The sequence below is a fragment of the Hirsutella rhossiliensis genome (genome assembly GCF_020360975.1).
Source record: "Hirsutella rhossiliensis strain HR02 chromosome Unknown scaffold00001, whole genome shotgun sequence".
Classification (NCBI taxonomy): Eukaryota; Fungi; Ascomycota; class Sordariomycetes; order Hypocreales; family Ophiocordycipitaceae; genus Hirsutella; species Hirsutella rhossiliensis.
The window spans coordinates 11,745,994-11,757,988 of record NW_025408667.1 but is presented as its reverse complement, the minus strand read 5'-3'; the positions used below and the strand labels follow the sequence as shown (position 1 = coordinate 11,757,988).

The 11,995-nt window shown below is 52.8% G+C and overlaps 1 protein-coding gene across 1 annotated transcript; it reads right to left on the bottom strand.

Annotated features, from left to right (window-relative positions):
• Positions 1 to 6,318: 6,318 nt before the first annotated feature.
• Positions 6,319 to 7,895, bottom strand: HRG_01517 (DDE superfamily endonuclease domain-containing protein; the record flags this gene model as incomplete). Its single annotated transcript, XM_044859988.1, has 5 exons — positions 6,319 to 6,510; positions 6,610 to 7,209; positions 7,261 to 7,290; positions 7,345 to 7,726; positions 7,795 to 7,895. The coding sequence occupies 5 exons, from the start codon at positions 7,893 to 7,895 to the stop codon at positions 6,319 to 6,321; spliced, it is 1,305 nt and encodes a 434-aa protein (XP_044726388.1).
• Positions 7,896 to 11,995: the final 4,100 nt, after the last annotated feature.

Here is an 11,995-nt window from a genome sequence, read left to right as displayed (position 1 = left end):
TGCCTGGAATCAGTAGGCATCGCTTGCTAGCTAAGCAAGTGACTGTAAGTAATTGATTAAAGGCATTAAAGCCTTCAATATGCCAGGGTGAGCCCATAGCTGAGACGGCAGGCATGTCTGTGATGAAGTCCATTGCAATTGACTGCATTGGAAGCATCGGGGGTCGATTGGGCAGATAGCTTCCAGCAAGCTGTTGTCGATCAGTCTGTCCAAGGCAGCAAGCTTTGCACTTGGCGATGTGCTTTTCGCTTGCCAAGATACGTTCCTGATCGAATAGGTTTCCAACTCCTTGAGCATTCTCACAACGCCAAAGTGGTGCTTGTCGTCGTGTGCCATTTGCATCAATTCGTGCGTGAGGCTTGCGGGCACGCAGAGACGAACATATCCATCTTTTCCTTCGTGATATAACAGACCCTGGTCCACGAAAAAGGGAATTCCTCTGCGCTTGATTTTCGCGATTTCTGGGGCCCTAGAAGCTTTGACAGTGTTCTCACTGTCCTGGATCATTTGAAGGATCTTGCGATAATGGGTATCAGCCTGATAGCCTTCTTTGAATTTGATGCGGTATGCTGGATCCATGATGGCCTCAGACGCAAGGAGCACATCGTCAAGCGCTGTGTAGTCAGGCCGTTGCCGCTCGATCAATTGGTCGGTCTCAGGGGCTGACAGCCTGCTTAAGGCATCAGGGATGAAATTGATTTTCCCTGGAAGATGATCAACCTGCAATTCGTACTGAGAGAGATAGATGGAGGCTACTACTAGCCGTCTGTTGGCTCTGTCCGTGCTTGAAGTGTCGAGGGAGGTCTTATTGACGATCTGCTGTGTGGCTGAATGGTCCGTAAGTACGATTAAGGGCTTCGTTGACGATTGGACCACTGTGCGCATCTTTTTGATAGACCAGACTAGGCAGGCCACTTCTAATTCCGACGGACCATATGATCTCTCTGCGTTGGTGAGGGTGCGGCTGAGAAAAGCTATAGGTTGCATCGCTGTTGAGGAAATAGCTTGGCCAGGCTTCCATTCGTAACCTTCTTTAAGGTGGAAGTAGGTACAGGCAAATCCTCGTTGCAAGGACCCGTCAACTTGACAGAACAGTTGCCTGCTTGGGTCCATGTGGTGGACTCCTGCCGGAGGCTACTTCCTTTTGGATAGCTTCAAATGCCAACCGCTCCTTTTCACTAGGCTCGAATTTGGTGTTCCTCGCAAAGGCACGGCGTTTGTTGATGTTACCTTGCTGAATTTTGCCAATTTCTCGTCCTTGGGCTAGTAATTGAGTTTTCCGGTGCTGCAATGGCTCAATGAGGGCTCCATAATACGGTAAGAGATGCCGTAGGTAGCCTGTTGCTCCAATGTAGCTTTCCAACGCAGATAGCTGGTCTGGAAATTCCAGCTTTGCAAAGGCTGCCAGCCTGTGTTCCGTTGTGCTCATTCCAAAGGCATCAACGCGGAAGCCAAGGAGCTGCACAGAGGGATACCCAATCCAGCTTTTCTTTGGCGACATCGTGAGGTTAAAACGCTCGAATAGCTGGAAGATTTTGCTAAGGTGCTGTAAGTGCTCTTTTTCCGTTTTCGAATAGATCACAACGTCGTCAATAAACGCTCTGCAAAACCCTTATATGGTCGAAGCACTCGATCCATATAGCGCTGGGCGTAGGCCGGGCTATTGCAGAAGCCAATTGGTGCAACAGTCAGTCTTTCCAGTCCTCTATGGCTCGTGAGGGTAAAACGATCACGATGTTCGAGTTTGACTCGGAATTGGTGGTAAAAGACGATGCGTCGATTGCTGTGATGTACTGTGCGCCTCGAAGCTCTTGGATGATGTCTTCTTGCAATGGCAAGGGATAGCTGTCTGGCATGGTGACCTTATTAAGAGCTCGCAAATCGATGACGACCCTGCCCTTGGTTTCTCCTCGGGCTGTTCGCCACACAACGAAGACGGGGCTGCAAAGGGGTTGGCCGTGCACGTATTCCATGCGTCCTTGTGCGTGGAGCTTGTCATGGGTTTCATCAATGACCTGTTTGTCTCGTAATCCCTGAGGATAGGGCGTTGAGCCACCTTGTGCGTGTGCCAATCCTTGATAAGGGAACTGTGAGCTCGTGGCCTGCTTCGACTTGAGCTGTGCCCGAGTCTTTCCATAGTTTGGCGTGTTTTTCAACGAGGGCTTTGATCTTGGTCACGAAGCTGCCTTTTGCGCATAGATGTGAATTCCGTCGTCAGTGCACACCTCTGGGAGCTCTGGCGTGCGTTGAACGTGCGTTTGATACGGAATTCGGGTCTCGGGGGCAAGGTCAGGAGTATCGGCTGTTGCTGCTGCACTAAGCTGGGTGCTTGTGACGTTGAGCTCCTTTCTTGTTGTTGACCAGGGCTGGCTGTCGTTGCTGGCTGCTGTTGTGTACGCGTACACAGCTTCTGATAAGCTTGAAATTGATTCTGCGGTTGCTGCTAGAACAGGGCTTCCTCCGGGTGAAGGTCCCGTCAGCTATTGCGATAACATCGTCTGAGAGGTGGAAGGTGCTGTTGATAGCAAGATCATACGATGCATGGCTCTGGGGAGCACTTTCAATCGTCATTGCAGAAGTTGCTGGGGCCAAGGCCGCTGTTGAGCTGCTCTTGCCGCTGTGGCCATTGTCAAAGCTGTCAGAGCTGATTTCCATGAGGCTGCAGCGAAGTAGCCCGATTCCTCGCATTCTCTGATCTGCCCTAGGCGCTGTTTGCGGTTCACGATGATATCTTGGTTCGTAGTGTTCGTGAACATGACCGCCGGGACAGTGTTTCGGTCAACGAGAGCATGAGCGGCCAAGGGATGATTGGAATGAAAAGCGAAGGAACGGCCTTTAGGGACTTCCTTCCAGCTAGCTGGGACTAGCATTGTCTTGCCTGCCGGGACCACGGTTTTTCTGACGGCCTGAACGCGTCGGACTACCCCTTTATGAGGCTTATAGATGTTAAAAGGGATACCGAAGTCGTCGAGGAGGCCTATTTGAACGACTTCCTTGTCGTAGTGGATGTTTCCAACATACGGCTTGAGGAAGGCATTGCCTAGCAAGGCTCCTGGTTCCACGGTAGTCACCCAAGCGGAACTGGTGAATTTAGCTATGCCGGCGCTGCTGCCGTCAGCCCTTTCCTTCTGCATAGAAGGAGAACGTGGCCCAGTCTGTGCAGCGGACACTGCCGCTGATGCCTGCAATTGGCGTTGGAGGCTTCTTCTCAATGGTGTGCTCGAAGCTCTTGAGAAGCTTTCTGTCAATCAGGGGGTTGCCACATCCGGAATCCGCACAGACCTCGGTCTCTGGTCCTGTGGAGCTGCCTTGATCTTGATGCGAAGATATGAGTAGCCGAAAGGGCATTGTGCGATGGCGGCTCGAGCGGCTGTGGCTCGAGGATTTCCTGCGATAGCGCTCGCGACTGTTCCCAAAGATACTGGGCTTTCTGGGGAGGAATTGGATTGTGCTGCTCTACGGCTTTATATGCCTCTCCATTTGCGTGGGCCTTGGGCTGTGACACGCAACCAGGAAGGTGCCTGAAGAGTGCAGTGCGTGAGGGAAATCGGGCGTAGCATTTCCCACACAACGAAGGTCTTGCTGGGGTCGCCTCCTGCTGGAGCTGTTGAGCAGACACACAGCAGCGTGCTTGTGTGTGCTCAAATAACACACTGCGGGAGGGGAACTTGCGGTTACACTTCCGGCATTGGTGGTTTCCTTGTTGGCCAAGATTCTCAGGAGTTGAGGTCATACAGACGTAGTATTCCTCGATAGAAGCGTCTGATCCTACATCACTGGCTTGATCGTTGTCGGAAATGGCGGTTTTCTTGTCGTCTGGAGCATCTTGCTTGTTTTCATCCTCGCTGGCAAGGTAATTTTTCTCAAAGCGGACCTTTTCTCATAGCCGCCGCTTCGCTCATTGCGCTGAGGATCTTTGGGGCGGCTCTCTCGCCTTCCTTGGCCCGTAAGTCGCTGCTGGGGTTGCTGCGGTCTCTGCGGTCAAGGCCTCGATCGCGTTGGTAGTGATCTCGCTGATAGCTGCGGTCGCGGTCGCGGCTATCGTTCCTAAAGCTGCGATCACGATCACTACTACGATCACGACTTTGGTAGTTGCGGTCACGGTCACGGCCTTGGGGGCGTTCATCGTATCTGCCGCGAAATTCCAATGCCGCGGAGATCAGGGGTCGGCGTTCCTCGATTTCTCGTACCCACTTGTCAATTGGCGTGCGTTTAGTGGGCACAGAGAGGTGAGTAGCGATTTGGACCGCAATCAAGGGGTGGATGCTTTGGATGATTTGGTAGTCCTTTTCGATGTTGATTTGCCTTGCTAGGAGACTTTCCGTTGAATCCATTGAGGCAAGGAGACTTCACCAGCATTCCACATTGACACGGTATACGGAATGCCGTGTAATTCCTTGAGACCTCTGCTGCTGGGCGTTGGAATCGCTTGATGAGCATTTTACAGAAACGCTCTACTGATGACTTCATAAGGCGATCCTTCTGCTCGATGGAAAGTTCATTCATGAACCACTGTAGAGCTCCGCCGGCAAGGAAAGACATATAGTGCTGCGACAAGGCGTAGGAGTCGAGATCCTTGTACATTCGCAGGCGCTCGCAGAAGAGGTATACATCCGTGTACACATTGCTGCCGCTTGAGAGGGACACAAGGCCTTGTTTATGAGGATCCTTGTGATTGGGGTTGAAAACACCCATGTTGTCACGTTTGAGCCTCTTGGCAACAGCTTCCACATCATTAGAGGTTTGAAAGGTCTGTGTGGTAGGGAGAGGCGCTCCGGCGGCTGTGAGCGTATCCAATGCCAATGCTGCTTCCAGAGCTGCTGCTGCTGGAAGAAGAAGATTCCGAGTCGCTTGAATCATCTAGTCGTAGGTATCTGCGATGCTTGTGGTGACTGCGGCGGTCGCGGCGGCTGTGGTGGCTATGCCGGCTTCCTTTCTGCTTCCTCACGCCTGAAGGTGATTGTGACTGAGTTGGCGCCTTTGGGGGTTCCGTTGACTGCAACATAGCTTGAGAATTTATACCTCGCTGTTCCGTGGGAAGTTGTTGGTCGGCATCCGGAAGATATACCAAATTGATGTCATTGACCTCGAATCAACTTCCTTGGGCGTGATCTTCGAGATCAATTTCATCATGTTGTCCTCTGTGGGTTCCGGCACAATATAGGCTTTTTCCACCACTGCTCTCCATGCAGGCACATGTTCGAGGTCCGAGATGCCGGCTTGTGGTACAGCCAATACTTCGCGTAGGCTGATTTGATGAGCACAGACGTGGAAAAGGAGATCTTCCAAGGCTTCACATGCTTCCTTGTCACGGACTGTGAAGGTATCGAGAGCTTCCTTAGATTTGTCTCGCATCAGCTTGAGGAATCGGATGGACCATTTCCACGCGTTGAGAGCTTCTGGGAGCTGCTGTAATTGGTCTGCCAATTGCGAATGATTGTCCTTGGGGTTGAGAGAGACTCTGTTGCGCTTCGGGCGGCGTTGCTGGACTGCGTCCGGTAGCCGGGGTGCATCATCTTCTTCAGCCGGGCGTGGCGAGCTTCTATCGTCAGCTTGCTTGACCGAGCTTCCTTCGTTGGTCGGTTTGGCCATTGTGTGGTCGGTTTGCTTGCCAGCTGACACTTGCGATAGTGATATACGATTACACGGGCTTTCGCAAAACTTACTATCACCAAAGTCGTCACGAGCGAAAGACACCTTAATGCAACGGTATTGACCCTATAGCGTTATCACGAGGGTGAAGAAATGTTGGCTGCTAGCTGTCAAGGGTGTCGGTCGCACCACAAGGTTAGCTGGTTAGCAAGCCAAAGGATTGATGAGCTTTGGGATGTTAAGCTCGTGGGGGTGGTGAGCTTGGGTAAGCTCGTGGGGCGACTTATGTAAGTCACGATGGTTGTTTTTGGTGGTTTTTTGGTGCGAGCCCGAGTCAACGGCTCACGTGTGGTGCCCAAGCAGACTTGAGCTATGGTGTGAGGCTTACACAATGGCTCACTGGTGCTAATCAAAGCAAAGGGTAGGAATTGCTACCAATCTGATGCATTTTGCATATGAATGAGATGAAGTGGGATGGTTGTCTCTCCAACTAAGCTATGACTGCTTCATCCTTATGTAGGAGGCAGCCAGGTCGGACTATCTAGGTGATCCGGCCGGTTTACAAGGCAGCCACATACCGATGCCTGCTCACACGGCTGCCTGTTTCACACGGCTGCCTGTTCACACGGCTGCCTGTTCACATGGCTGCGCGTGCGGCAGCCGGTGTCCTTGATGCTTGGTGCCGTGCCCAACGCCCCAGTGTGCGTAGGGACACGCAAAAACGCATCAGCTAGTGTAGAAAGTGCCCTCGGCAGCCTTGACAGCCTTGCCGCGCCTCGGGCGGCTGCTTATCTTCTCGATGCGTTGTAGGCGGTCTCTATAGTACTTGGCCAGTGTAGAGCCAAGAAGAGATGCCTCTGTGACGGTCTGGGAGACGTTGGAAAGCCTGCCACGCGTCGGAGAGCTTAGAATCTTGTGCTAACGCGTTCGAAGGTCTTGTACAGTGTCGGCAGCTTGTTGGAAGCGTGTTTCCTTAGGGAGGAGCGATGCGAACGCCGGGTTAACGGCCTGTGATACCTTCAGCTGCTCGGCCACGAGCTTCTCCATTGCCGGCTGCTCTGTGGGAGGGTAGATGCCCGTTTTTTCGAAGCCCCCTATGATATAACACGCTGCGAAGCCCTCTTTGAACCCTTCCCAGAAAGACTCGAGGAAATCGTGCCTCGTGAAGTTCAGCTCCCCTGACTCGATGAATTTATGTAGAATTTTCTGCTGTGCGTGCTTAAGAGGCTGGAAAACGCCTACATCGAGCGGCTGAAGGATATGCGTTGAATGTGGAGGGAACACCGCGACGATGATGTCAAATTTGATGCAATATTGGATGAAATCGAGGCCTGTATGCCCCGTGAAGCCGTCGATGACGAGAAGACGATGAATTCGCTCGTTTTCCGGGATAAGGCGTGGCTCCGCCTCGAGGAAGGGATATTCGGGCTCTCTACACCACTCATCTATACCAAACCACTCCTCGAGGGTCTTTCCGGTGCGTTGGGCACGGGCAGACCGCTTCCAAGACCATACATTAAACTGGTGTATCCAATCAAACGTTATTTCGCTGTTGCTGAAGCCTGTGTCGGATCGTGCGAATCGTATATCGTCGGGGGCGTTGATCTCGGCCCAAGACTCGCAAGGGAAGGTCTTGAACACCAGCCAAGGCGGGATCGTGTCCCCAACCGCGTTGGCAGCGGCAATAAGCGTACAAGACTCGCGATTCCCTGGGTCAGAGACTTGAGGGCGTTGATGACGCGTTGTACGCACTATAACGACGTGAATGTGTTCTCGTAGACTTCCAATACGGATGCCGCACTCGTCTTCGTTCCAGACCTCTGAGGGGCCGATTCCGTACGAGCTGACGATCTCCTTGAGCCTTGAGAAGAACTTCTCGACGTATGACACATCGCTGGCCTCAAATACCTTCCTGGACTTCTCTACGGCCTTTAAATATGTGGTTCGAAGCTCTGGGTGGTCCTGAAGCCAACGACGATACCAGTTTTTGCCTGGTGGCTTCGCGTTGGGGTTACGGCGCTGAAGGAGCATTAGAGCGGCCGATTCGACCTGTATCTTGCTCGCTGGGAAGCCAGAGCGTTGTAGCCATATCACATAGGCGGCGATGGCATCGTCTTCGTCGTCCGAGAGCAGCCTTGGCCGGCCACGGCTTCGAACGCGACCCTGAAGCCATCGTGGATGCCGCTTGACGCCGTCTTGTACCGTAGAGCTCGGTACACCGAAGATCTGAGCCGCCTGCCGTATTGTGACTGCGTTGGGGAGCGCGCGGCGCGTCTGACGGCGCCGCCCTTGTGCGAGGGCATCGCGAGAGTCTATAACTAGCTCCACAGCCCTTGACGTGGCCGTCGGCTCAAGCCCGACGTATTGAGACATTGAAACACGTGCTGCGCATCACGCGTTCTTGTGTTTTGGTGGGAATGCGCACTAATTACGAAGCAGCTGCGATAGCGGGGCTGTAGGCGCGCGTCCGGGAGTTTTGGGGCTGTCCGGGAATTTTGGGCCCAACTAAGGGGAAGGGGCCCCTTAGTTGGCTGCCAGAGGCCCCGCCAACGGGTACTGTTGCAAGCAAACACTTCGCGCTTGTCCACATCTTTCAGGCTCCAGCGTTCAAATGTGCTGCACCTGCCAGCGGCAATCTGGTCCGAATATCCGATAGGTTTGTGGGGGGGTGGGAACCAAGGTGGGTATGCCCTGCAGTTGGTCAGCCTTGATTCTTGAGGTGTGAGGACCTAGCCCAACCAGCGGAACTGCACAGTGTAATTCTCTCTTTTAATGAATTCAGACAGCACCAAACTACCCGAAGCTCCCGAAACAAATAATGTGGACTGGCATATCGCAGCACGGAGGTCGGACGGTCGAACACGGTCGCAATCACGTCTTTAGTCCCCCGTGGCTTCCTGGATAAGGGAAATCTCCACAGGTCTGCTCCCCGGGGCCGTTGGTGTAGCGGCTGGCACACCCTGGGAGCTGCATAGGGGGTGCACTTCACCACTGCCGTTTGCTTCCCAACTAAGGGATATACTCGGCGGTCTTGCGATAAGTTCTGTTGGTTTGCTGTCTCGGCCATAATCCGCCGACTTGGCTTCTGTGCGGAAGGGCTCGGATGGTGACCGATACTGTATATGGGGGCGAAAACGCATGTGTGCATTTTCTCGTATTGGAACTTGAAAGCACGAGCATTTACCTGTGGCACAGCGCTCGGTTCTCTAGGTATCCGGCACTTTGTCAACTCGATTCGACAGCGGCTGGCTGGCCTTTGGACGATGGGTAGAGTAGCGACCCCCCCGCCGCTGGTCGCGGGGAATTTTCCCCCACTTCTTCCACTTTCACCGACACACTTCGAATCGTCCGGTAAAGCCAAGAACGAAATGCCTCCAGATTGTATGACCCAACACAAGCATATTAAGACTCTCGTTCTTGACGTCCGCTCACATATTGACATCGCGAAAATAGCTTCCTGCAGCGAGCAACTATTCGCAGAATTCGACTGAAATTGAGACGATTTGAACTCCGAAGTGGTCGTCCTCTGATGGTAGCTCTTTCGATGTCACGAGCCCTACAGAAGCAACTATCCAAACAGCCTGTTCCGTGACGAGATGATCCCAAAATTTGTTTCAAAAGCCAGGCATCCCTTCCCTGAGTATAACACCAGCCAGTGCTTTGAGGCTGGGTAACACGTTGAGAACTTGACATGTGTGTGTGTGTGCATTTTTTGTCCAGCGGCCTTCAGGCCGCTCAGGTCCCCGAGACGGGGCACAGGACGTGCTGAGCTAGACTATCTAAAATTCCTGCCACCGAAAGGCCACCCAGTACTCCCTGCAAGGCCAAAGGCAAGCTGTCGAGGTGGATCCCTGGAGGCGGCTCTCTACGCCCGACGGTAGGTTGTCGCTGAGCACGTCAATACAAGTGACCAGAGCCCCCGCGGCCAGTCCTCCCAAATGTTGTCGCGAAGCACGTCTGAGATCTTGAGCTCGGGGTGACCATACGGGGTATACAGCTAAGGGCCCCGACGGGCTAGACAGAAAGGCAGCCTGCAGAGAGTTCTGAGGCTGCAGAAGACTATTAGGAGACCGCATTAGGCAGCCACACAGGCTGTAGAGAGACTGCATATACGGGGAAGCTGAAAGAGCCCTCGGCGACTAGGGAAAGTCAGTATGCAAAGGGGGCTGGGAAAGGAGCCCAGCCTCCTAGATATTGTACCTATACAACTGAAAGGGGATATCAATAGGGAACCAAGGGATATAAATAGGGAGCCTAGAAGAGGGCATTGCAAGAGGGACAGACACAACGGAATACAACAAATCATACCCATCGTTACACAATCAATGCCCACTTGCATGCTCTCTTCGTGAGAAATGTCCATCCAGCATTTCGTAGGCTCTTTGGCGCTCCTTGTCGAAGCCTGTCTCCCGTCAGCGCGACTTCCAGGCGCGTGGCAATTGCCACAATGGTCAACCCTTGGTTTTCCTGGTCAGGATTATCTCGCTCGCTGCTAAGACTGCTGCCGCAGTCCATGCTCCGGTAACCAAGCGATGGAAATAGCGAGGAGCGGCGGTAGGGAAAACCCCTCAGAAGGAATCAGAGGCTGTCGCGCAGCTTGCCTTCAGGGAGAAAAACCTCCGCCGCCAGCCACCGTTGTTTAGAAGGGCGGACCTTCCAATACCCACAGCTCCTTGGTTCCGAAGAGAGCCATGAGGTCCGAGTGGACGTGTTGTCGAGACCGGCTTCGCAGAGGAATATGAACTCTCCTAAGGTTTCCCTCTGTGCTGTTAGGGCCACGATGGACCCCGCAGCTGAAGCGCTGTAAATCTGACCCCAGCTAGCAAGCCGCTAACAGCTCTCCAGGGGACAGAATTTTTACAGGGGAGAGTTGGACGATGTGCTGCATGTACGTACCTCGACGGTCTATGGTAGTTGTAGGCATAGAGCCAATATGGCGGGAGGTACGGATAAATCACACTGATAACAGCCACAAATACCTTGAGGTTGGTCTACATTCTTCTATTGAAGTCGCAAAACCCGAACACACCGTATAGCGGTGCTCTGGCTCAGCGTCCCCAGATCTGTTAATAAGAAAACGCGGGGCAGAGTGATGCGTCGGGTCGCCACAGATCATCATTACAAGGCTCAGTAATAAGCATCTGCAGAGAGCATCTTCCTTAATCTTGTACAGTGGGGCTCAGTGCTCGTTTTATCCAGTGCCCTGTAAACATTTTCTTCCGTTTTTAAATCACAGGCTTGCCAGCCCCCTAATCGTCAAGTCCAGATCCCAGAGTGTTCTTACTGATGATCTCGCGCTGGAGATTGTTTCCTTCAGAAGACTGGTCTAGAAAAGCCCCAATATCATGAACCCAGCGAAACGCCACGCCCTCAACCACCCGTGTCTCATATATAACCGGACTGCGCTGTCCTGGTTAATTTGTAGTAGCTCAAGATCAAGTCCATGATCTATGGTCAACCCCGTGCCAGATCATAGTTTTGTTTCTGGATCGAGCTTCGGACCTTTGTACACTGCCACGCGCAATACTTGTTGACTGCGTCGTCTCGCAAACTAGATACTTCTTTGCGTTGTGAACTGGTCAAACGTCAGCGACTTCCGATCAGTTCGTTGCGTTGCCGGTCAGATTATTGCATGGAATGTTCCAAGCATACCTGAGGACCTCTTCGCTGTCAAGCCCACGATCTTGTCGGGAGGATGTCAGGCTCGCTTCCGACGGCGACGTCCTTTACGTGGACTTTTTCGCTGGCCTTGGCGAGCCAAAATATCGGGGCTCTTGGCCTCGATTAGGTATTCACCAGATAAAAACTGTTGATGAGGCCAAGGGAGCGAGTGGTGCCTTTGTTCAAATAAGCCTCGTTGGCCTAGCCGATCATTTTCCCGCTGATCACACATCGCTGAGCCTAGCGCTCCGTCGTTATCGATATTGTCGGTGTGGTAAATGTTCCAATCGTTGCTATGTTCGCCATGGAAGTGGGTACGTGTTATATTCGAGAAGTTGGTTTCATCCCCAGCCATGATGCCAAGAGAATCCGTGCACTGAAGCTGGCTACCAGGGATCCCAGCTTGACCTCTACGTAGGCCCATCAGCGATTGACATACTCACGCAAGGTAGAATACGTACTGAAGGCTAGAGGTGAAAGCTTGCATAATGCCTGGCGGCAGAAATGAAGGATGCTGTTGAGCAGGGGACTCAGAGTGCTGCTGTTGAACAGGAGTTCAGAGTGCTGTTGTGGAACGTGGTTTATATACTGACGGGGGTAAGGGTAGGGATGGCGTTGCAAGGCCGGATACTGCTGCGGGAGCAAACTGCAATCTTGCGAGTTATCCGCCACAGCACTCTGCTGTACTTGATACTGATAGGCGTCTGACATCGTTATAAGTGAACAGAGTAGAAGAGATGAA